At 35.1% G+C, this 22,029-nt stretch overlaps 3 protein-coding genes and 1 non-coding gene across 8 annotated transcripts; 2 read left to right on the top strand and 2 right to left on the bottom strand.

Moving 5' to 3' along the window:
• Window positions 1-7: 7 nt before the first annotated feature.
• On the bottom strand, window positions 8-2,288 carry LOC113768253 (photosynthetic NDH subunit of subcomplex B 4, chloroplastic). Its single transcript, XM_027312529.1, has 6 exons — window positions 2,112-2,288; window positions 1,949-1,993; window positions 1,654-1,813; window positions 1,477-1,532; window positions 1,307-1,378; window positions 8-511 (listed from the first exon to the last, which is right to left on the bottom strand). Exons 1-6 carry the CDS (start codon window positions 2,208-2,210, stop codon window positions 383-385), a joined length of 561 nt encoding a protein of 186 aa, XP_027168330.1. The 5' UTR covers window positions 2,211-2,288; the 3' UTR covers window positions 8-382.
• Window positions 2,289-2,753: 465 nt separating this feature from the next.
• Window positions 2,754-2,827, top strand: TRNAI-AAU. Its single transcript has one exon. It is a non-coding gene; the product is annotated as a tRNA-Ile (tRNA).
• Window positions 2,828-10,574: 7,747 nt separating this feature from the next.
• On the top strand, window positions 10,575-14,606 carry LOC113767411 (uncharacterized endoplasmic reticulum membrane protein C16E8.02). The gene is made up of 4 exons (XM_027311497.1): window positions 10,575-11,086; window positions 13,860-13,922; window positions 14,006-14,077; window positions 14,168-14,606. Exons 1-4 carry the CDS (start codon window positions 10,745-10,747, stop codon window positions 14,279-14,281), a joined length of 591 nt encoding a protein of 196 aa, XP_027167298.1. The 5' UTR covers window positions 10,575-10,744; the 3' UTR covers window positions 14,282-14,606.
• A 645-nt stretch (window positions 14,607-15,251) lies between these two features.
• Window positions 15,252-21,249, bottom strand: LOC113767409. 5 transcript variants are annotated; one of them, XM_027311493.1, is made up of 9 exons: window positions 20,927-21,249; window positions 19,738-19,880; window positions 19,527-19,637; window positions 19,266-19,301; window positions 17,694-18,040; window positions 17,347-17,552; window positions 16,739-16,837; window positions 16,124-16,197; window positions 15,252-15,690 (listed from the first exon to the last, which is right to left on the bottom strand). In XM_027311493.1, the coding sequence occupies exons 5-9, from the start codon at window positions 17,971-17,973 to the stop codon at window positions 15,465-15,467; spliced, it is 885 nt and encodes a 294-aa protein (XP_027167294.1). In that variant the 5' UTR covers window positions 17,974-18,040; window positions 19,266-19,301; window positions 19,527-19,637; window positions 19,738-19,880; window positions 20,927-21,249; the 3' UTR covers window positions 15,252-15,464. The 5 variants fall into 5 exon arrangements, with proteins under 5 accessions (XP_027167294.1, XP_027167296.1, XP_027167293.1 ...); XM_027311495.1 differs by having other exon boundaries at window positions 19,527-19,553; XM_027311492.1 differs by lacking the exon at window positions 19,266-19,301.
• Window positions 21,250-22,029: the final 780 nt, after the last annotated feature.

Below are 22,029 nucleotides of genomic sequence, written 5' to 3'. Positions count from 1 at the left end.
AGATGAATGTTCTGCTTCTGGAACAAGGTTCAATGCGTTAAAGAAAAAATTCATGATTTGTCGTACAGATGGAAGACCAAGATGCTTTTCCTCTTCAGAATTGTTCAGCTGACTTGCTGAATTTTGTCTTGTACTATAAGGTATCTTGGTTACGAGATATAAGTTCCATTGTGTATCTGCTAAAGACTGATCACAGGTCAAGCTAGATTTTGGATCGGTTGGATCTGTCACTTAACCTATTTTCAACAAGGCAAATGGTTTATAGTGATCATGTTGCTATCAAGATGTTCAAAATATTTCCACTATTGCTTTCTATATCACTACAAATGATCAAAAGGTGAACCAAATGTGCTTAAATTTGCAACACTGTGCCAGAACAAGTTCACTTGACAAGCTCTTCTTTCTTGCCAGCTTCTTCCAGCTCTTTTAGGCCCCCAACCTTTTGCTCAATCTCTTCTATGAGTTCTTCGCGCCACAGTTGTGCTCGAGCCCTTTCTTCTATGTCTTCTTGCTGCAGCAATATAAACTCGTAATAAGAGTTCAATGAAATTTATTAGCACAACATGAGAAATGTTTTGCAATGAAAAAGCTTGAATATTCCAGTTTGTGCATTGATCATTGAACCATCATATATGTCCTAGAATTGAAAATGGCACCTAGTGGACTATTACTATATAATAATCAGAGTGGAACCTGCTTCACAATATATTCCTCAAAATTTTAGTAACACACAACATTGAAATTTTTTGGGCTTATATTCGGAGATCCTCAATTGACAATTATTACGTGGATTCATGGAACTACAGGAGCATATGATTCAGAGGTTTATTATCCCGATAATCCTCAAGAATTAAAACCTTCTTTTGTCGACTTCACATGAGATCTCCAGAATGGTTTACACTAGGAAGGAATTAGGTGACAAATGAGATCTCCAGCATGCTCAGGAACCCTTTATTGGCAAATGAGGCTTCCACAGCTAAGTTGTTCATTAGGTTGCAACAGGATCAGAGAAGTTTGGCAGACTGGAGTGGACATTGAAACAAGTTTTTTCTCTTTTTCTCTTCTCACCTGAGTAAAAGTTTTTGGAAGTTCTTGTGCCAAAACCTTATAATTGAGCATGTTACAGACCATCTGCCAATATTAATCTTAGAATATCTATAACTGCATCATCCTGAGTTTAACAGATGATAACAAGCCTCCAGAGATTTCTATTTCTGGACCAGAAATAACTAAGATTATTATAATTTGTTTTCAAATGTTTAATTCTGCATTTAGGGAAAAAAGCTTGGCTTTGAGTTCAATTTACCTTCTCATAGACCCAGTGTCCAGTACCATCCCCTCCATCTCCTCTATACTCCTCTGAGTCATAGTAAGGATCCTGCAAAATTAATGGTATGAAAGGTTATTATGATGTTAGAGCTGAAACTAATTAAAACTCAAATAAAAGTTCATACAGAAGAAGTGAGAAGGGCTTACTTTGGTAGAACCAAAGAAACAGCATCCCCAACATGTGAACATGATGTAAAATGTGTCTACAATATGAAGAATTTGTCAAAATTAGAAGCAGAGAAATCAAAATATGTTCAAGTATAATAATCCAAGAATAACTGAGAAAATTAAATGCAAAAGCATCTGAATGATCTTAAGACTCACAAACATTCTTTATTGCTTGATCACTTAGGTGCCAAATGGATTTGTGGGTTATGAGGTCTCTTTGTCCTTCAGCATGCTCAACCAGTACTGCCATCAATGGCCAATCTGGGAAGGCATTTGCTTTACATGTTGAAGCCCTTTTGCTATTGATGCCTCCAATCTATTTATAGTTTCCAGAAATTGATCATTTCAATGCCAACAACACAAACTTCTGAATTTCTCTGCTTTGATCTGTTCATAATTTGCTAAAGTTTTGGACATAACATGTCTGCAATTCAGGAGCATGAATGCTTACCAAATTCCTGCCATTGTGAAGTCCTGCTGTTGGGCAAAGCCTAAGCTGTTATGAAAAAAATCAGAAATCAAGAAATCCAAAGGGAAAAAGAAAGAAAATGGAAGTAAAAAAAGAACAGCAAGCTTATAGTTGACAAAAGATGAAATGACAGGGAAATGCTTACTGATTTTGAGAAGGGGTTTAAGTCCGCTATTGTTGTCTGGACAGAAGTACTTTGGAAATTAGGTTTGGCTATGGTGAAACTCATGACAGCTTCAGCCATTTTCAGGCTGGTTGAGAGGCAGAGGTAATTTGAGTAATGTCTTTGTACTTTTGTATGCTATCATTTTAGCCTCATGTTGTTTTAGAGGGAGGGAAGCAAAAAGGATAAGGACCCATTTCTATCCACCCCTCCCTTGTATAGAAATTTAACACTGTTTGGATATGGTTTTTAGTAGATACAATGGCCTGCTTGGAATTTTGGAAGCAATGATGTGCAAGACATTTGATGTCATAAACTTTAGCTATATAATCACAATAGCGTATACTACTCAAGGCAATAGCTGGAAAAATAAAGAACAAAAAAAGAAAAAAATCAATTCTATGTAGCATTTGTGGCACAAAATTTTGCCTACAAAAACTAAACAAATATTGATTGGAAGGAAAATACATTTTCTAGGTTTTGGTACTTTGAAACTGGAATGGTAAACGAAACATATAAAATTGATAGGGACCGAAGAAATATATAAAATTAATACTATTAGTTTTTGTTAAACAATCTTCGTTGAACTGAAGAAATATATAAAATTCTATAAAATGACCAAATGGCCTATTAGCTCAGTTGGTTAGAGCGTCGTGCTAATAACGCGAAGGTCGCAGGTTCGAGACCTGCATGGGCCATGTTCTACTATTTTGTGCGGTCATCTTCTTCTGAATTATTTTGTGGGTAATCTTCTATCTCGCTGTATCCGCGAATCAGGAAACATCCATGACCGAGATGACTTGTTTGTGGGCTCAGAGAATGTTGACTGCCATTTCCTGTGTGGAAAATATGTCTGCTGTGGCCCAAAAATCGTTAGAAAAGAGTCGAAAAAATTGTTTTCCTATCATAGTGTAGGGAACAGCATATTTAACCTAAAACCATTAGAAAGGAGGAGAAAAAAAAATGTGGCCCTATCCTAGCATTGGGAACAACATATTAAACCTTCATTTTTCTAGGGTGTGACTGGATTAATTAGATGTATCTGTGTTGCTAGAGAACCTTACAATAGATACAAAAAGAGAAACTTAAGCACTTGGGGGAATTCCTTAGAATATAGGTATTTGGAAAAAAATTCAGTTAAATGTAGTTGTTTGGAGTTCATGCATTAATCTATGTTCGGTAGATTTTTTTTAAAAGAAAAAATTGAAAGCTGCTGTATCTACATGGCACAACAGGCATATATTAAGACACGAGTTTTAAAAAACCACATTTGATTGAATTTTTTGCCAAACTCTTATATTCTAAGGAATTTGCCATAGGAACTCTGAAAATTTTACAATCAAGTTGTGTATAAGAACTTTCTTTAAGACTATATTTGTATTCTTATCATGTATAATAGAAAGACAAATACCTTTGAGGACAAAATGGTGCATCAATGCTCAAGATAACTTGCACTTGTTTCTCAGGCCACTAGAACAAGAATTATGCTCTTTTACAAAATAAACTAGGTGAGATGGGGCAATAGTTTTTTTTTTTTTTGCAGCAAACTAAGCTCCATTTGACTTTTGTATAGAGTTGGGGAATGTACGAAGAGTTGCAACTTTGATTATTGAATCCCTTGTAGAAAAATCATGAACTTGTGTGAGTGTGTTTGGATTGAGATAATTTGAAACAAAATAATTTACTTCACAAATCCCAATCATCTTTTTATCTTCTCTATCACATTTTTATCTTACATACATCACATTACAAAAAGTGCTATAGTAATTATCTCAAATAAATCATCCAAATAAACTCTTATCCAAATGTATTTGTAAAAACAATGAACTCGTTAATACACTGAATTTGTATATTCTACAAAAGTCGCAACTTTCCAATCATGCGGATGAATATTTATCCGCTTCAAAATTTATTGGAAAATTCCAATATAGATTTCCTTTTTTTGTTTTTCAAAAAATTCTTTTTGATCCCCGAAATTTAGAGTAATATTCTAAAAAACAATTGAAAAGCATTGTCTCATATTATCATCCCTTTTTTCTCCACCGTCGCTACTGCACTAAACACTTTTTTCCCCTCCCCTCCCCCTCCCCTCCTTTCTTTCCTTCCACAACTTAGATGTCTAGTGGCGGTTGAAGGGAAAAGAGGGAATAGGGGAAGAGGCAGGAGAGAGGTGGCAAGAATGGGAACGGTGCAAGAAAGAGGGTGACTTTGGAGGTAGGTATGGGATGGCAGAAAGGAGAAAGGAACTGTAATAGAGAACAAGTGGAGTTGGTTGACTAAGATAATTGGGGAGGGGGGTTATAAAAAAAATCGTATATTTTATTTTTTTGTCTTCTTAAAAAGTTATAATAAATTTTTTTAAAAAAAAAAAACTATCCAAAAACATCCAATTCAAAAATATCCAGATTATTTAGAACTTCTCTTCTGTTGTACATGGGGCTATAAGTTGCAACAATTTATTTTTACTAAATAGGTTAAAGTTCAATTAACCTACCAATATTTGTCTTCTCCAACATCTTAGTGGTCTTGCCTCGAATCCACAGAGTCTCATGATCTCATCTCACAATGCCCTGTACTAACTTTGCAGCAAATAGCATAAATAGTCATTAGATTATTTAAAATTTCTTATTTTGATCATTAATTTTTTGTAATTAGTCAAAATGGTTACTCAACTAATAAAATCACAAATTTTTGTCACTAACTAATGAAATGTATTTTCTATCACTTACAAATTAAAGCATATAATTTTTATGGTTGAATATGTTAACTAATCATTTGTGCTAAACAAAAAGGTTAGCGGCTGAAATAAGAAATCTTAAACAGTTCAGTAACCATTTATACCATTTGCTTTATTAGATTTTTGTTCTTTTTACTATGCATTTGATTATGAAATTTCGTATAGTAATTACTAATATTTAGTGAGATTGTTAATCTATTTTTTTAAATTTTCTTTTCTTTTGAGGAAAAACAAATTTTTTGAAATGTTAATTTTCTCAAAATAAAAAAAAAAATCAACATGGTATTCAAGGTTTGAGAAAGAAAACAAATTAATCAAGACAAAGCACAAATAGCTATTATACATCTTACACCAAAACAACACAAGAAAGCAAGCAGTGGAAGAAGGCAAGGCCTCCCGCTGCACTAGTATTTCTACCTTGTATATAAGAAAAGATAAAGGTTTAGTGCTTTCCTTTTCTTTTGCCAAGTGGCTTCTTAATTATTTGACAAGTGGCAAGGTCAAATATTTCTTGCAAATTGTCTGAAGCCTTCTCTTAATATTTCTTTCAAATTGTTCAAAATCTTCTTTTTCTTTTGGCATTGAACTGTTTCTTTCTCATTAGTGCTTTCCTTTTTCTTTTGCCATGTGGAAAAGTCAAATATTCCTTCCAAATTGTCCGAAACCTGTTCTTTCTTTTGGCATTGAACTGTTTCCTTCTCAAATTGCCGTTGAAGCCTTTTCTTCCTTTCTCTCTACCAGACGGCTATTCTGAGCCAAAATTCGGCGCACCTATTCTGAGCAAATCCAATTCCAAACGGCTATTCTACCAAACCAAATTCGAAACGTCCATTCTAGCCAAAAAGTTGGGATTTTTACATGATTTGGGAGATGGGTTTTGTGAGTTCCTTCTTCAAGCCAGTAAGTCGACTGCTACTCCTGCAGACACTTGATTTCATGTTGCAGAGATTGCTGGTCACTCACATGGTGTTTGTACTTCAAAGGAGGAAAATTAGGAGTAGGTGAACTGCTCTTGTCTACACTTGCCGTGGTTTCCTCTTTCTCTAATATCAAATTATCCCATTTCATGTTGCAAAAATTGATTTCATGTTAACACATTTCTCTTTCTATTGATTTCATGTTGCAAGAATTGTTGGGCACTCACGTGATAATTGTACTTCAAAGGAGCGAAATTGGGAACTTTTTGTTGGATTAGGTATGACATTCTATTCTCATTAGCTTTGCCATTCAATTTTCTGCTCAAATCATGCTTTCTATTCAATTCTCATCAGCCGTACGATTATGATGAGAAATATCTTATGTGATTTTTCCCTTATTCCAATTATGATAAGAAATAGGTTTCCTATTCATTTAGCCTGTAACTTTTCCAGTGAATTACGAAATCAAAAAATGGAGTAGAGGTATTTATCAGTACATGGTGTTGGCTCCTCTGTCTTATAAACTGCAAGAAGAAGCATCTTGATCTTTACACTTTCTTCTTTGGAGTCTTTTTGGTGAGAAAAAGTCTTTCCTTTTTTTTTTTGTCAAATTTTCCCCGTATGAGTAATAGACTGATTAATAAATTCTAATATACACATATGCTTCAATTGACAGGTTCCTTCTGCTGCAGTTCATATCATCAGTCAAGGAATCCTTTAACTTGAAGGTCAGCTTGTTGTCTTTCTTGAATCTATGAGCAGCTTTTCTTCATTTATGTGACTATATTTTCAAAAGTGAAATTTCATCGTTCCCTTTTCTTTTTAGTAGTTTTTCTTCAGTTTCTGCTTCATTTATTTTAAGTTTGCTGGTGCTATTTGTTTTGTGTGATCCTTTGTGAAACAAATGGTCGTTTTTTTGAGTAGGTGATTGTGTTAATATTTTCTCAATCTAATTGTGCTGCTGTAACCCATTCACCTAAATAAACAAGCCAAAAATGAAGATATGAATCCAGCTCCCAGTTCAATAATCCTAATTTTGAAATTTGGTGAATTCTTGAATATATATATTATTAGTGGAATACCTACAAAAAAGAAAGACCATTTACTGATGTGATTCTGGCCAACTGAGCTGTCCTATTGGTTTGCATATAACCAATGTTCTATCAAACAGTCAAATTGCTATATATACTAGAAAAAAAATTATAGTAATGGACATCAAGATTTTGTGAGCCAAAATCATTCGCACAATATATTTTGTGAGACAAACTTTTGCTTGTGCTGATTTTGGGGCTGTGGCTGCTATGCTAAAGTTATTATTACATGACAAGTTCCTTTTTAACTAATTTCAACCTCCTGCTACTGGTTCTTTTGTTTTTAATTACAATATACATATCTGAGATATGTGACCTGTTGTTGTTCTAAATGAGGAATAGGAATGATTATCTATTTTTTAGAGAACTTTAAGGTCAATGCAGAGAGGCTGTTATTGGCAAAGTTTGTTTAGTCATCTAAGTGACTATTGGTTAAGCAACTTAAGACTTTGTACTTCTTGTTTCTAATTGATTACTTATTGTGTGCCTTGTTTGCTGTTTCATTTAGTCTAGACTTGTCTAGAGCAATGAAAAGCTTGATGGTTACTTCTTAAGGATATTGTATATGGAGCATCCTTCGGCTGTTATTCATTGTAGCCCTTTTAGGCAAACCTCGGTCACTCCTTTAAATGACTATCAGTTAAGCAACTTAGGTTATTGTGCCTGTTTTACCCTAAGTTGCATGTGATATGCTTGTTGTTTTGTTTAATCTAGACACAACCTTAGGATAATGAAAAGATCGATGATTACTTCTTAAGAACGGAGATTTGAATGGTGCTACTTGTTGTAGTCTAGCCAAAAGCTGGGCTCCAAAGGCATCAAATGTAATAAACATTTCTAAAAGAAAATGAAGGTTATTAACTTGTCATTTGGCTCAGTTGTGGTATTAGGTGTCTGCTGATATCCTATTAAAATTACTTTGTTTTGTTTATTATTGCATCATTGCTCTTGCTGTATTTGCTTCTAAAGTTCGAATTATGTATGCAGTTATTTAGCATCTTTGACATTCTTTAGACAGCCATATAGTTTTTTGTCAAGACTCAATGACTAGGACTTCTATGTGTTCACTGATAACAACTCTATAGTGCAACATTTCATATAGCAAACTAATGCAAGAATGAACATTTGCTGTTTTCCTTTGCCCTTTTTTGTTCATGTTCTTTCCCTGCTATGTCTTTTTCCTTGTGTTTTGTTGCTTGGATAATCTACACTTCATCCTAGACGTAGAGCTTTATACGTTTCCCTCTCTGATTTATTGTTACTGTTGCCAGGTATGTCTAATGCTTCAGTCTGACTTTTATATTACTCCCTCCGTCCCACTTTGATAGTCCTGATTTTTTTTTTCACACAGTTTAAGGAAAAGTAGTTAACTTTGTTGGAACAATCAATTTAGATAGTTATTTTCCTAAAATATTCTCACATTAATTAGAGTACAACTTTATGGGAACTTGAATTGATAGTAAAAAAAGAATCAACTCTCATTAAATAGGGTAGGTTTATAATAACAACAACTTACATTGAATAAGGATATTTTAGGAAAATTAAAATACAACTACATTTTTCAATTGAAAAGTGGACTACAATTATGGACTGACGAAAAAGGAAAACAAGACTATCAAAGTGGGATGGAGGGAGTATATAAATAAGTTCTACTTTCCTTTTTTCAAAAAAACTCTGTAGTTAGCTATATTGTCTCCTTAGTTCAAGATTTTTTACGCTTTTGTTATTAGACTTTGGTGGCTCTATATGCTTAATTCCTTAAGCTTTAATTAGTCATGTGTCCAGTTAGTTTTACCTTTGTTCTGTAGTTATTTTCTATTCATTTGATTGTCTGCTATTGTTTGCATAAGAGTATATAAACAACCATATAATATAGAGCAATTGGTTTCCCTGCAGATTTAAACTTTCATGCTTGTAGTCTTTTCTGTTAGTTACTGAGGCCACAAACTGTCAAATTCTTGCTATTGTGTGAGGATAATTTACTAGAAATTTAGTTGTAAAAAACCCATAAAGCAAAAGTAGGAAGGCGATGGTAGTCAGAAAAAAAAACAATGATGGCTGTTAATGGGTACATTTTTCTGGATAAGGGTATGAGATTTGAGTCCAATTGAGGTACCCTGTAAACAAGATATTAACTTACCTCTCCCAGCCCCTTCTTGTATTTAATTTGCATGAAAAGTAGAAAAGTTAGATTGGATTACTGATCTTTTATCGTACTTTATCAAACAGCCTATTCATTTGCGTTGATATAACTATGCACTACATGTTGGGTTGCATGAATTCTTACCAATAGCTACGTACTTCGTTGAAAACATTACAGGTTTGTATACAAAAAAATTAAATAAATAAAACAGGTAAGGAATCCACTATGGATGGCCAATTCGATTAGTCTTTACTTGCTCTACAATTGTGCTTTGTGAATTGTCCATGTATATTTTGTGGTGAAGCTAAGACAGTTCTTAGTGTCATAAGTAGGTAATTCCATAATGTCTTTGGTATAATATGTTTTGTTTCCTTCCATAACTTATGATTGGGATCCAATTCTTTTTGCACAACATGAAGTTACTCACAATTTGAATATCATTGCCCAAGTCAAAATCTACAATAAGAACTTCTACTTCTAACGAAGTAGCTAATATTTCAGGATACACTTGATAATTATTTATACTTTAAAACAAAAAATTGCAGGAGCTTAACTTTTCCGCTGAACTAGCATCTGCAATCGGAAAACATTCAATTGTGTGTTTCATCCGCTACTATGAGGCAAATTATCTAGGCCAGAAGGAAGGCAAGTATAATATTGTCAAGGCATACATTACTAAGGAATCAGCTCACATTCCAATGGCAATCACAGCTGCAGAAACGAATGAAAAATTCCAGACCTACATGCTATTGTGCTGCAGTCTGTTAACAAAAATGAATTTTTCAGTCCGTCAACCAAAAAACTGCTTGATACCATCGCTGAAACTTTTGCTACTACAAACAAAGTGCCGCCTCTAGTGACCACAGCAAAGAGAGTCTTGGTTTTTGGAACTGGACCTCCTGAAATTGGATCAAATTCTGCTGAAGCTAATACACCTGCCTCACTGCCCACCAATGCACTCTCAGCTTTCGATCCAACTAATCTTGCACCTGGAAGTCCCTTGAAGAAGCAGCGTGATAATGAACTCTGAACTTGCTTGAAGCTTTTTGAATTGCTAATGTTGCTAATCTTGAAGCACTTTACATCTAAATTGCTAAACCTACATCTTTTGACACAATATTGACATCCATTAAGAAATTGTTCTTTTGTGCAACTTCATGGATCTCAATATTTGATATTTTGTAATTGCAGTTTATCATTACACTTTATATCAAGTGTTCACGATGTCATCTCCCGTCTCTGTAAGACTAACTTACACTAAGTGTTCACCATGTCATCTCCCGTCTCTGTAAGCTATTTATAAAATTACTTGCCAATCTTTTGTCATCTTCTTTTATCTTTTGCAATGTTGATGGTTTTTTGATTTTGTTTAGTCTTATATTGTTAGCCACATATTTAATTGATAATTTATGATTTTAAGAATACTATTTTACAAATATTATTATTAATCTGATTATATACGAAAATATATGGCAACAGATTATAGGGGCTAGGAAAACCTCCTAGTGATGGCACACGGAAACTTGAACAAATCCTCGGTCCAAACGACAGGGCCAACGAACCCGCGAGTGTGAACGCTTTCTAGAAACTTGGCGTCTACCCTTTCTCTCTGAAGAATAAAAGCCAAAATTGGTCGCATTCGTCAACGACCTCTTCTTATACCAAAAACCCATCTTTGAAAAGCTCAAGGAAAAAATCCCAATTCAAGAAATTAGAGGGAAAGAAAGATGGGATTGGTTGATCTTGAGAAGCACTTTGCTTTCTATGGTGCATACCACAGCAATCCTCTGAATATCTTCATTCACATGGTGTTTGTTTGGCCAATCTTTTTCACAGCTCTTATGCTTTTCTATTTTACTCCATCAGTTCTTAAGACAGTTCCTCCGATTGTGTTGTGGGATCATAGTTTGTTGGTTTTCAATTTTGGGTTCTTGTTTACTTTGATTTATGCTCTGTTCTATGTGGCTTTGGACAAGAAAGCTGGGTCTTTGGCCGCTTTGCTTTGTTTTGCTTGTTGGGTTTTCAGCAGTTCTATTGCTTATCGCTTGGGGTACTCTCTGGCTTGGAAGGTACTGTTAAAAAGATGCAATATTTTCTTATCCTTTTTCTTGCTGGTATGGATTTATTTTTAGCTGTTTGTACAAATTCAATGAAAGTCTTCTTTGAGTTCTGTTGTTTTATGCTTATTTGGACCTTTTTCTTTTTGACTTAGTGGTTTTTAGGTATATCTGTAGTTTCTGAATTCTTTCTTTTCCATCTGTATGTTGGGATGAAAATAGTGTGTAAACGAATGAATTAATTTTTGGCTGCCTGGAATTTCTCTGAAAGTATATCTTTCAATTTCCTTGTGGGGTGTTTAGTTGGATACGTTCAGGATTTCCTAGTAGGCTTATCTATAGTTTTAGAGCTGTTTTTTGAAGGATGGATATGCTGGAATTTAAAACATATGTACGAGTTTTAGAGCTGAGATAGTGTAGATGTTTTAGGGATGTTGATAGGGGAACTGTATATTGTGCAGGAACAGCTGAGGTATCATATGTTTCAGAACCAGAGAAAACTTAGTACATTTCATCTGAGAAATGAAACAGGGACTGAATGATTGGTTACTTTTTGCAGTGTAATGTACATTGTGGGTTGTTGTAGAAATTTGAATAGATTAGTTATAGCCAACAATCTTGTCACCGTGTTTTCCTGTTGAGGGCCTTTCCCTTTAGAATCTAATTGTAGTTGATTCAATACCTGTTCAGGAGATTTTTGGTTGGGACGATAATAATCGTGCTTGTGACCTGCAAGAGACATTGCACATGGCAGTGTTTTCCATCCATGTATTTTGGGAAATAATTTGGTTGGGGAAAAATTATTTGATTATCCAAGAACTACATGAACTACCCTTCACTTGAAGTTTGGGAGGCTTAAAGACTTAAATGACTTAACCAGGTTTTCTCTCAAACGATCATGCTGTTATTATTATTATTATTTTTGCTGCTGCAGCATGTCTGTAGTTGGTAAGAAATCTCTTAGGCAAGTATACTTCAGGGAAGTTATGTCTTACATGGATCAAAGATATGGTACACTTTACTGTTTGGTGGACTTCATTCAAATTCTCCTGGAGCTATAGATTGAAAAAGGAATACATATTGATTTTCAAGGTTAAAGTGCTAAAAATTATGACTATTGGCTTAATTAAAATGAAGTAAGGAATTTAGAGGATGAGGGTTTCTTCTGTCAAACTTTACACCTTTTATTGAGTCCCCATTTGATGGGTTATTCATTTTGTCTACTCAAGGATTGGCATTAAATCTGTCTTTTTGGCTGACATTATAGCCCATCTTTACTTAGCTATATAATTTCATTGTTTCTGGTAGACTGCCATATTTGAATGCACACTTTTGATCAGGAGCCCTAGCAGACAACTATAATCAAGCTAGATATTTGCAGAAACTTGAGCACTTCTGCTGAATTTCTTAAGTTTTTCGTCTTAATATAACAGTTTGTTTCACCAGAGATGGGATCTTATAAACTAGAATTTGGTCCCATGGTGCTAACGGGCACTCAAAAGCATCCTGCATGAGCATGATTTCATTGTGCTTGAATGCTAGACTCTGGCGTAAAAGTTTTAGGCTTAGATTTCCATGCTCATCTTACATGCCAATAGAGCACCTTGATCAGGGGCTTAGCCATGCTATCTCTTTCAACTTTACAAGAAATTTTATAACTGTAGCAGGTTTTTGCTTTTCATTTTGATCGTTATGGTTTTTGATTTCCTTGTCAATTTGGTCCTGATGTGCTTAGTTGTTATTGGACCTTATTGTGGATTCATAAATTCTTGTTTAGAATGGTTTAATCGTGTTCAGATCTCCAAGGCAGCCTCTCATGGCTTTTGAATTTTCATGTGAATATGTTAATAATCTTCTCTCTCTCTCTCTCTCTCTCTGTACCTTGTGAAGAACTTATTATTATGCCAAGAATGTACTGTCGTGATTATGTTGCCTTTTTTACATGTATAATTCCTAGAAAAGTAGAAATTATATTATTTTGTACTTCTGGATTCAATTGTCTTTTGGAAACTTTATTCGATGTTTAAAATCAAGACTCCTTCCTGGATTTACTGGAGTTGGTTTCCGATATAAAAGCATATGCAGATGCTAAAAGTGTGTTATAAAAGAATGGACCTTCTTTGGATGAGGGATGAGGATAAGAAAAGAAACTCTTGTGCTGGGTTATTTAGACAATAACATATAAATTTTGAAATTGTAGCATCCTTCATTTTGTTACATAGCATTACAGGCCTATTTTGCTACTGGTATCAAACTTTATGTAAAAGGTTGCATCTGGTTCTGTAGATGATTCTAAGAATGATTTGGTAGGATTTTTTAGCACTCACCATTCAATGTAATTGAGCGCACATTTGTACTTGTTGTGCAAGGAAATTTTAAACAAGAACTGTTCACAACAGTCATGCTGAATTTATGGTTTGGTACTTGGTAAGCAGAACAGACACAAAATCCCAGACTAAATCCATGTTAGCTAGCGAGAAGGAACAAATTACCCCTCTATTGTGATAGTTGTGTATTGAAGTTACCTTCTACCTGGACCAGCAGAATCCTACTCAAAGAACTAACCTGTTGAACATGTCCATACACTGCAAATTTAGAAATATGATGTTGAACTTAGAACTGGAAGAACATTTTATCCAACATAGTGTTTCAAGGTTCTAATTGAAGCTTTACAATTAACACTTGACAGTTTGAGGATCTTAATGATAGTTTAATAGTCATCATATATTTTAGCAGTCTTCTAAGTGATTGATATTGATTCTAATCTCATTAAACATATTATCAGGTTGTTTTGGCAGCTCAGTTATTTTGTTGGACTGGACAGTTCATTGGCCATGGAGTTTTTGAGGTGAACCATCATATGATTTGATGCATCACCAATTGTGCAATTGTTTTCTTTTTTAGTTATGTTTAAGCTTTGTGATTTTGTAGAAACGAGCGCCTGCTCTATTGGACAACCTCACTCAAGCATTCCTCATGGCACCTTTCTTTGTATTGTTTGAGGTGAATTTATTACTTCCGGAAATTCTAGAAATGTTTCGATACTTGAATGGTTTGGCTGATGCATTACTCTCATTTGTTGGAAATTCATAGGCTCTCTCTTTCTTTGGCTATGAACCATATCCTGGTTTCCATGCTCGTGTGAAGACAAGGATAGATTCAGAAATCAAAGAATGGCAGGACAAGAAACAGAAGAAAGTATATTAATATCTGTAATATCGTGTCGAACCAAATCGTTGAAGGTTCTAATGTCTGTAAGCAACATGAAACACAAGCTTCTACAGTCAAGATTCAACTGTTTGCATAATTCTCACCATCAACTTATCTTCGTGGTGTAAAGTTCTGGTCATTGGATTTGTGTTTTGGAACTGATGTACTTAAAGCGAAATTAACCAATGCTCGTGTGTTTCTTACTTGTGGATTTTCTTTTCATTGTCCCCTTTTTTTTGGATGGGAACAATTTGACACCTCCTCCTAAGATACAAATTTGAATGATTAAGTTGTACTTGATGTTATATTCTTTCTTTTCGAATGGCACTTGGTTCATTTTCTGCCTCCGTTTACAGAGACTAGGACTCACTGTTGGAGTCCTCTGTTCCTATTTTACCTGCTCGAAAGAATCTTGTGCCATCCGCTCGATTCTGGTGGACTGAAAGAGCTAGGCAAGAAGATGTTGCTCGTTCTAGTATGAGGAATTGCCATGCTACTCATGAAGAAGGAATTGCCTTCTTCCGCAGATAGCTTGTTAATGGGGTTCTTAGCCAGATGCTATAACATTCCTGTCTGCTCTTTCTTCGTGCATCCATTTAGGATCAGTTGAAGCAGGACGAGAGTTCTATAGCATGATACCATCCTATGATTGATGTGCTTCCCACACCAAAGCTCTAAACTTGCTTTGTTGACCTTTCTGAGCCGAGCAGGGAGGCTTGATGAAGCATGTGATGTCAATCGGAAGATGCCAATGGAGCCAACCGTAGTAATCTGGAGTGCTGGAAATATCATGATTGGAGAACTAGCATCAAGCGAAGTCAATGATTTGAAGCCAAATAATACACAAAACCACGTTATGTTGGCAATTTTATATGCTTCAACAGGCAGATGGAGTGATCTTGCATGAACCAGACAGTTAAATAACTGATAGACAAATGCATAAAAGTCCAGGTCCCCAGGATGCGGGTGGATTGAACACAAAAATGAAATTCACGCATTCTTAGCTTAATAACGTGAGTTTGGCACAAGATTAATAAATTAGTAACTGCTGTATGTGTAACTTTCACCAAAACTTACAGCACCATCAATCTCTACACGCTGCATTTTTACACTAACAGTGCATACCAAGCTTGACCTTAAGTGACGCTAAAGATACATCTGAAAGCAGCCCGTAATTGCTTCAATAAAGATCAATAGACTCCAGCACCCTGCGAGCTAGAATGTGCAAAGTTGTCAATCTCTCCTCTGGATCAAGGGTTGAGCCAAACTGACTAGCGGCCCATATCAATGAGGCGGATTTTTCCCCAAGAAATCGCCTTACGTCTTCGTGTATGCTTGCCATGGGAGGCCTATCTCTCCCATCTACATGTCCAATAAGAAGCAACAGGAACTCTCCACATTTCAGCCTAGCCAAAGAAAGAAAAGCTCACATACATCTAAAGAACAAAACAAAGGAAATCAAATTGGCGCAGAGCAATTTCTGTCAACTTCGGTATGGCAGTCACTAAATTACCATGTCAGTAGGTCAGATTCCTAAGTGAAGGGGGGATTAGAAAAAGAGAGGAATGAAAAAAAGAGATGAAAGCTACATCCCAATTTTAACAAGTCGTCTTCATATAAAAACAACATGAGTCTGAGTGGAAAAAGATGTCATAATCAGGGCAATAAGTTTCTAAGTCGTACCAAAGTTTCTAAACTTTTCTTATTCTTATTACCAACCAACAAATACAATCTATTGTTGTTGTCATGCAAAGAGGAATATCAACTTGAATATTGAAGATCATGCTAGTGAAGATTAGATAAGCATGCACGCTACTGAGGTCCAACTTAAAGAGGTACCTTAGAATTTCATCTATTTGTTGATCTCGTATCAGTACAGCAACTTCCTCGATCCCATTGCACCTCTCAAAATCCTGGTATATAATTCACCAAAAATGTGTCACGTAAGCATATGAACAGAACAAAAGTAGTACTTATTTATTCAGGATAAGAGAGGCGATAAGTTCTGGATTTCATAATCTACTAGAAAGCAACTATATGTAGAAAAGGAAAGGAGAATTAAGTGGATTTGCACTTTGTTAAGGCTAGAAGTCCAGCAGCTAAAGAAGCTTTTCCCTCATAACAACAACAATCCCCTCTCCGGTCCTCTCCATCAGGCTGCAGCAAATAGTTTTTCCTAGTATAGCAACAGTACTTGTGGACAAGGGAAAGCACAGTGCACCTGGTAGTCGAGCTCAATTTTCCCCGCACACTATCATTTACTTCTAGGTTTAGCAAGACCTTAAACTGAAAAAGATTAAATTTTTTGCCATGGGCTAAACTATTGCAAAGAGGTTCAAAAGAGGCTAATTACCAAGATACTTTCACTGAATGAGGACATTCAGGCTATCCAAAGCCACGCCTACTCTAAGTTGTATCAATGATAGAATGAGCAACAAATTGCAAAGTAAATACCATTTGATTGGCTGATGAATCCAGCATTATTGAGATTAGAGCATCTAAACATGCACCTTGTTCAAGCACACCACGAGTTGACAATATATTCATTAGAACCTGAAAGTATGGAAAAAAAAATTACATTGCAAAAGTGGCTTAAAGGTCGAGATTTCAACCTTTTAAAGATGATTTAGAATTATAACAAATTACAATAAAGAGGCAAGTTTTCCTAAAGCTCAAAGAACATACTACTCAAAAGAAGAACATTTCTGAATCATGAAGATCATAGTTTCAGAATTAGATGACCGTGTTGGAAATAGAAAGTAGCTGAGCTAGAAACCATGTAACAGGAACATCCAACAACTCAAGGTGTAATTGCATTATATAGAAAGTGCAGTAGTGGGGTCAAAATATAATTAATCTGAAATCCTAGCTGGTAAAATCTTGCAGCTAATTATGTTCGATTGGAAAGACAAGTTGGCAAAGGTAGAGCTCAATCACATATATTACATGTCATAACCTTCGGAAGACAAATCTAGTTTCTAAATCAACTGACACACGATTACGAGGAGATAAAAACGATGATAAGTAGAAAAATATTGTCTTATATAAGAAGATTTATATACCGGAATGGCATTGTGCTGATGGGCTAAAATAGTGCTGGGAGGGTGGAGGAGACAGCAGCCTTCAAGAACTCTCAGGGCAAGGGCTACCTCATCATCCATGGAAGGACTAGTAATCTTTATCGCCTCTACACTGAATATGTGTTCCACATTCGTCACTGTCTGATCCTCCAAATCTTTTAGGGAATGTTGGAATAGCACCGGTACCACTAATTTTTTTTTAAAAATATATAAATCCAGAAAACCAAATGCTGCATTAGTCTGCATTCACATTTGCTACCAAGAATACTTTTTTTTTTTGGCAGAATTGCACCTAATTATATCAGGAAGAATGAAGAATTGGGCTTTACCTTGGAGTTCAGGTATGGACTGGGTGCTGGAGAAGAGGTTGATGGTGGAGTCAGACTCTGCCACGCATCGGAGGAATTTGAGGATGCTGCGGAGGCCCCTCACTCGGAGGAATGAGAACTCCGCCTGGGCTTCTCTGAGTCCGGTTCGGAGTGCAAGTGTGACTTCTCTGTAGAGTCTTTGCTGGTCCAGCGAGTTGACCAGTTCCACCACTGCCGATTCAGGCTGAGTCTCAGGCTCCGAGGCTGAGCTGGCATTCCAGAAGGGCTTTTTCAGGTACATCTTTTTCTTTTTAAATCCTGTCTTTGTTTTGCCTTTAACTAACTGTAATAGGAGATGAAGAACCGTCCTACACACAGTTTGAGGATAATAAGGTGCCAACCAAGGGAAAATTATATGCTGTTAAATTGAAAAGGGTGAAAAAGATCGAAGAACGAGGAATGAATTTAGAGAAGAATAATTGTATGACATGTAGGTAACATTTTAGGTTTTGTGTTATGTCAATATGATGCAAAATTCGACAAATGAATGCAGTGAATGGAGACTACAATTAAGGGGATTATATTATATAATTCATAATCATGTATTACCTTTAAAGTAACAAGAATTTCATTTCCAGAAGTTGAAAAGGATAATCATGATTTTTTTTTCTGAACAGAAGAATTTATAGACAGAAACTCATTTACAAAATAATTCTAATGTTACGGAAGAAATATTAAGTATGCCCCCCCCCCCCTGGTTTTACCTACTGGACTACATATTTTCATGAAATTGTAAAAGATGCTGTACCATAAAAAAATTCATCTCAAGGTCAAGTAATTTGAAGGTTAACAATCTAAAACAAACTAAAGTACAACACAAAAGTCATGGAAATTGTAGTAAACATAATAGTATTCTCATCTAATATCGGATACAATAGTATTATCATCAACAATAATTCCTAAGCACAGGTCAAAAGCATCCTACTCCGCCAATCACATTACGCTAGAAATCCATTGAAAGGCTCAAAAAGTTTGCAAATGCTGGAAACTTACCCAACAATTTTCTCAGTCCAAGTTAGCTTTATCAATTGCCTAAATCCTAATTTAGATATTAGAGTACTAAAAAAAAAAAAGCAGTGAAGTAATGAGAATAAAAGAATGAGATCCAACAATGAAAGAAGCATCAACGAAATGAGAGGAAATTAGAAGCAAAAAAAAAGTATTCCTTTTGAAAGGCATAAGTATCACATTAGGAAATTAGAAGCATCAAAAAGTATTCCTTTTTTCATCCCAAAAAAAAAAAAAACAACAGAGTTCTCCAGAAAAGAGAAAAAAAAGGCTCTGATACATCTGGAAAAATTGAAAGTAAGCCCATAAAAGAGTTGTCTACAATAATTAGAGTATTCTCAACTTAGCACCCCCAAAGAACCTAAAAATATCAAAAATTGTCCGAACTATTTTGAAACAAAAAACTGAAAAAAAAATCTCTTCTAAACATGAAAATCAAAAGGTGCTGATAAAAAAGTCGTTTAAGCAAAAAAATCGACAATAGCCAATTCATAAAAGAATTATTGACAAGAAAATGGAACATACTCTCAAGACTGCCACCTTTTCAGATGCTCCTTTGCTCTATGGCAAAAACAGAATAAACAACCATTGCACACATCAGATTTATTATAAAATAAAGGATTGAGGAAAGAACAAACAGATTCCAGAATAATTACAAAGAACCTAATGCAGAAGGGTGTACGACGCAGATAATTATAGCATATATCTGCTATGATTAAGTACCTTATATCAGAGATGGAAAGAAGAGTGTAAAATGCAGATAAACATGATAGAATGATTAAGTACCTTATATCAGGATCAATAGATTAACAGCTGCACCAAAATCAAACAGATCTAGGTCATGCACGAGAGGTACGTGGTCTTCATAAGGGAATTAAACTTCTGAGGTTCAACAACCTACCAAAAGATTGAGATCTAAAAGAATGATTCAAAAAGAAAATGGGACAAAACAATGCTTGTATTTCTTAGACTCTACGGACTATGAACAAGTGTATACCACTTTTCTCGAAGTAGAGGAATCTTCTCCTTCTACTGGAACATCTGGACAAGTCATTTTGGTATAGACATTGTGCTTCCAGCTGAAACTTATCAGTAAATTTTAGTGAAGCTTCTTCCCAAGTACCAGACCCAAGTTCTTTCCTGCAGAAAATTTGAAGGCAGATTGAAAGTCAGTGTCACATATAACCTCCAATTCTTAAATTGGCAATACCACGTATATGTTTTTTCTACTTTTCTGTTTTGACTTCTATTCCAATAAAATTCAGTTTTGACACAGTAAATTCAATTGGCTTAGGATTCAGAATTTCCCAACTTAATCTTGCTGAAATGTTACAAATCTAGGTCACACCATATTATATAGTCTCAAATAAGCCAAAACTGAACCTTCGAACACAAATTTCCCTGTTAATCCAACTTATTGAAAATTATGGTGATGTCAATCAATATGTTTAAAAAACAGTAGGTCTATCGAATTAATCGCATATGGATGAATAAAACATGAACTGACGCTGCACACAAATGGCAGGCAAATGCTTGTCTGGGATGAGGTCTTAGAAGTAAAAAATTGCACGGAAACATGCTAACTAATAAACAAACTTAGACCTAAACTATTCAAATCAATCTTCTAAAAGTACAAAATGATCTCTAAATCGAAGACCAACTTGAAGACATGCTAACAATACACATTAAAACGCACACACAACAGCAAGCATGGAATGGTTCAGCTGCTCGAGTAAAAAGGCAAAAAATTGAGACATAATCGAATGACACTAGGTAATCCTTTCTTCAAGTAATAAAATTTATATCTTCTAGTAGCAGACAGCTGCAACGAAATTCACGAATCTAAACACATTATATTAGTCAGTTTCAATGGTAAAAGATTGCCAAAGCCAGTTCAAAGACTCGGCCGAGTCCGGGTCGACCTAGCCAAGTAGTCACCGGAACTTTAGCTTCCATTCCACGACCGTTCCGCCATATCCTGGAGACCGTGGAGCCGGTGGAAACTCGTTCCGCCATATCCCGGGCTAAGTCGACTCCGGGACTCAAAAGACCGGCCGAGTCTACCGAGTTATCCCGCATTGGCTCATCAGATATCCATGAACGGAGACTTTCACCATAATTTACAAAGACTCTTAGGATATAAACAAATTACAAAAATTACAAAAAAAAAAAAAAAAACTACTTACCCGCATCCAAGTCATGAGAAATTGCACAGAAACACAGCCATAACAAATCAATCTTTAACCCAAAATTCTCTCTTTGAAGACTCTTCAATTAAACAGCAAGTGGGGTGGCAAAGATTCAAGAGAAGCAGAAGGAAAAATAAAAGGGCGAAGAAGACAAGGAGGAGGCTTTCACATCATATACACCGGTGGCGGTGAAATTTGGAGAGGAAAGTAGTGGGAGGAAACTCACTCGAGGGAGGAGATGGCTACAGTAGATCACAGTCCTTTTCGGTTGCTTTCACCAGATACTCCCAATCTTGGTTTCAAGCTGTACAAAAGTTGAAAAAGATCGAACCTCTTGAGGTTTCTCGACGTTGGAGGTCAGATTTCAGCGGTCATAAATTGACGAAATTGCCTTTGCATTCTTAATAATTATTTAACCAAAAATTCCAAAAAAAAAAAAAAAAAAAACCAAATGAACATCAAATATTAGTTCATATTTCTATGTATTCAGGTGTTAGGGGTAGAAAAGGAGGTGGCTAAGTTAAATTTAGTAATGTCAATCACTTAAAAAGGATGTTGGCAAATAATTTTATTCATAAAAAATTTTGTCGGGCAGATTTAAGGAAGTCAGGTAAAGTTTTTAGAAAATATGTTTTAATACATGATATAATTCAAGTTGTACTCAAAATTAAAATATGCATGTATCTTGCATGCAAACCCTGTTTATAGAAAAAAAATTATGAATAAGCTAGTATTAAAAAGATAATTCAAAAGATGATCTTATGATAAAATGTCAAAAAATTCCCTATGCTATTTTTTTTCTTTGAAAACAACATATGCAATTTCTAAAATTTTTAACTTTCCTTTTTAGCCTTATTTTAATTTTTATTATTGATGTAAGTTTCACAAATAGAACAATACTAGGCATTGTGCCCTGCGAGTTTCGCGGGGTGCCCATTATTGATTGTTTAAGAGTAACGTAAGATTTATTTAATAATTAATGTTTAGAGTGTTTTATATGATAGTAGGGTTGGAATAATAAATAGAGGAACAATATATTGGATTAATATATTTATAAATAGATATAGTAATATTGTTGTGATTTGTATTTGATTTTTTTA

This window comes from Coffea eugenioides, chromosome 4 (genome assembly GCF_003713205.1).
Source record: "Coffea eugenioides isolate CCC68of chromosome 4, Ceug_1.0, whole genome shotgun sequence".
Taxonomy (NCBI): domain Eukaryota; kingdom Viridiplantae; phylum Streptophyta; class Magnoliopsida; order Gentianales; family Rubiaceae; genus Coffea; species Coffea eugenioides.
The sequence above is the reverse complement of the archived record's forward strand: the minus strand, read 5'-3'. Positions and strand labels throughout refer to the sequence as shown.

What these genes read in the sequence shown, in the direction of transcription:
- LOC113768253 (XM_027312529.1), bottom strand. Translation starts at nt 2,210, where the DNA reads ATGGCTGAAGCTGTCATGAGTTTCACCATAGCCAAACCTAATTTCCAA. An exon ending in TAAACCCCTTCTCAAAATCA is followed by an intron (nt 1,994 to 2,111) that starts GTAAGCATTTCC and finishes TTTTCATAACAG; the next exon opens with CTTAGGCTTTGCCCAACAGC. An exon ending in GTTTCTTTGGTTCTACCAAA is followed by an intron (nt 1,379 to 1,476) that starts GTAAGCCCTTCT and finishes TTAATTTTGCAG; the next exon opens with GATCCTTACTATGACTCAGA.
- LOC113767411 (XM_027311497.1), top strand. Translation starts at nt 10,745, where the DNA reads ATGGGATTGGTTGATCTTGAGAAGCACTTTGCTTTCTATGGTGCATAC. An exon ending in GGTACTCTCTGGCTTGGAAG is followed by an intron (nt 11,087 to 13,859) that starts GTACTGTTAAAA and finishes ACATATTATCAG; the next exon opens with GTTGTTTTGGCAGCTCAGTT. An exon ending in TTGGCCATGGAGTTTTTGAG is followed by an intron (nt 13,923 to 14,005) that starts GTGAACCATCAT and finishes GTGATTTTGTAG; the next exon opens with AAACGAGCGCCTGCTCTATT.
- LOC113767409 (XM_027311493.1), bottom strand. Translation starts at nt 17,973, where the DNA reads ATGTACCTGAAAAAGCCCTTCTGGAATGCCAGCTCAGCCTCGGAGCCT. An exon ending in GTCCATACCTGAACTCCAAG is followed by an intron (nt 17,553 to 17,693) that starts GTAAAGCCCAAT and finishes AAAAAAAATTAG; the next exon opens with TGGTACCGGTGCTATTCCAA. An exon ending in CAAATAGATGAAATTCTAAG is followed by an intron (nt 15,691 to 16,123) that starts GTACCTCTTTAA and finishes TTCTTTGGCTAG; the next exon opens with GCTGAAATGTGGAGAGTTCC.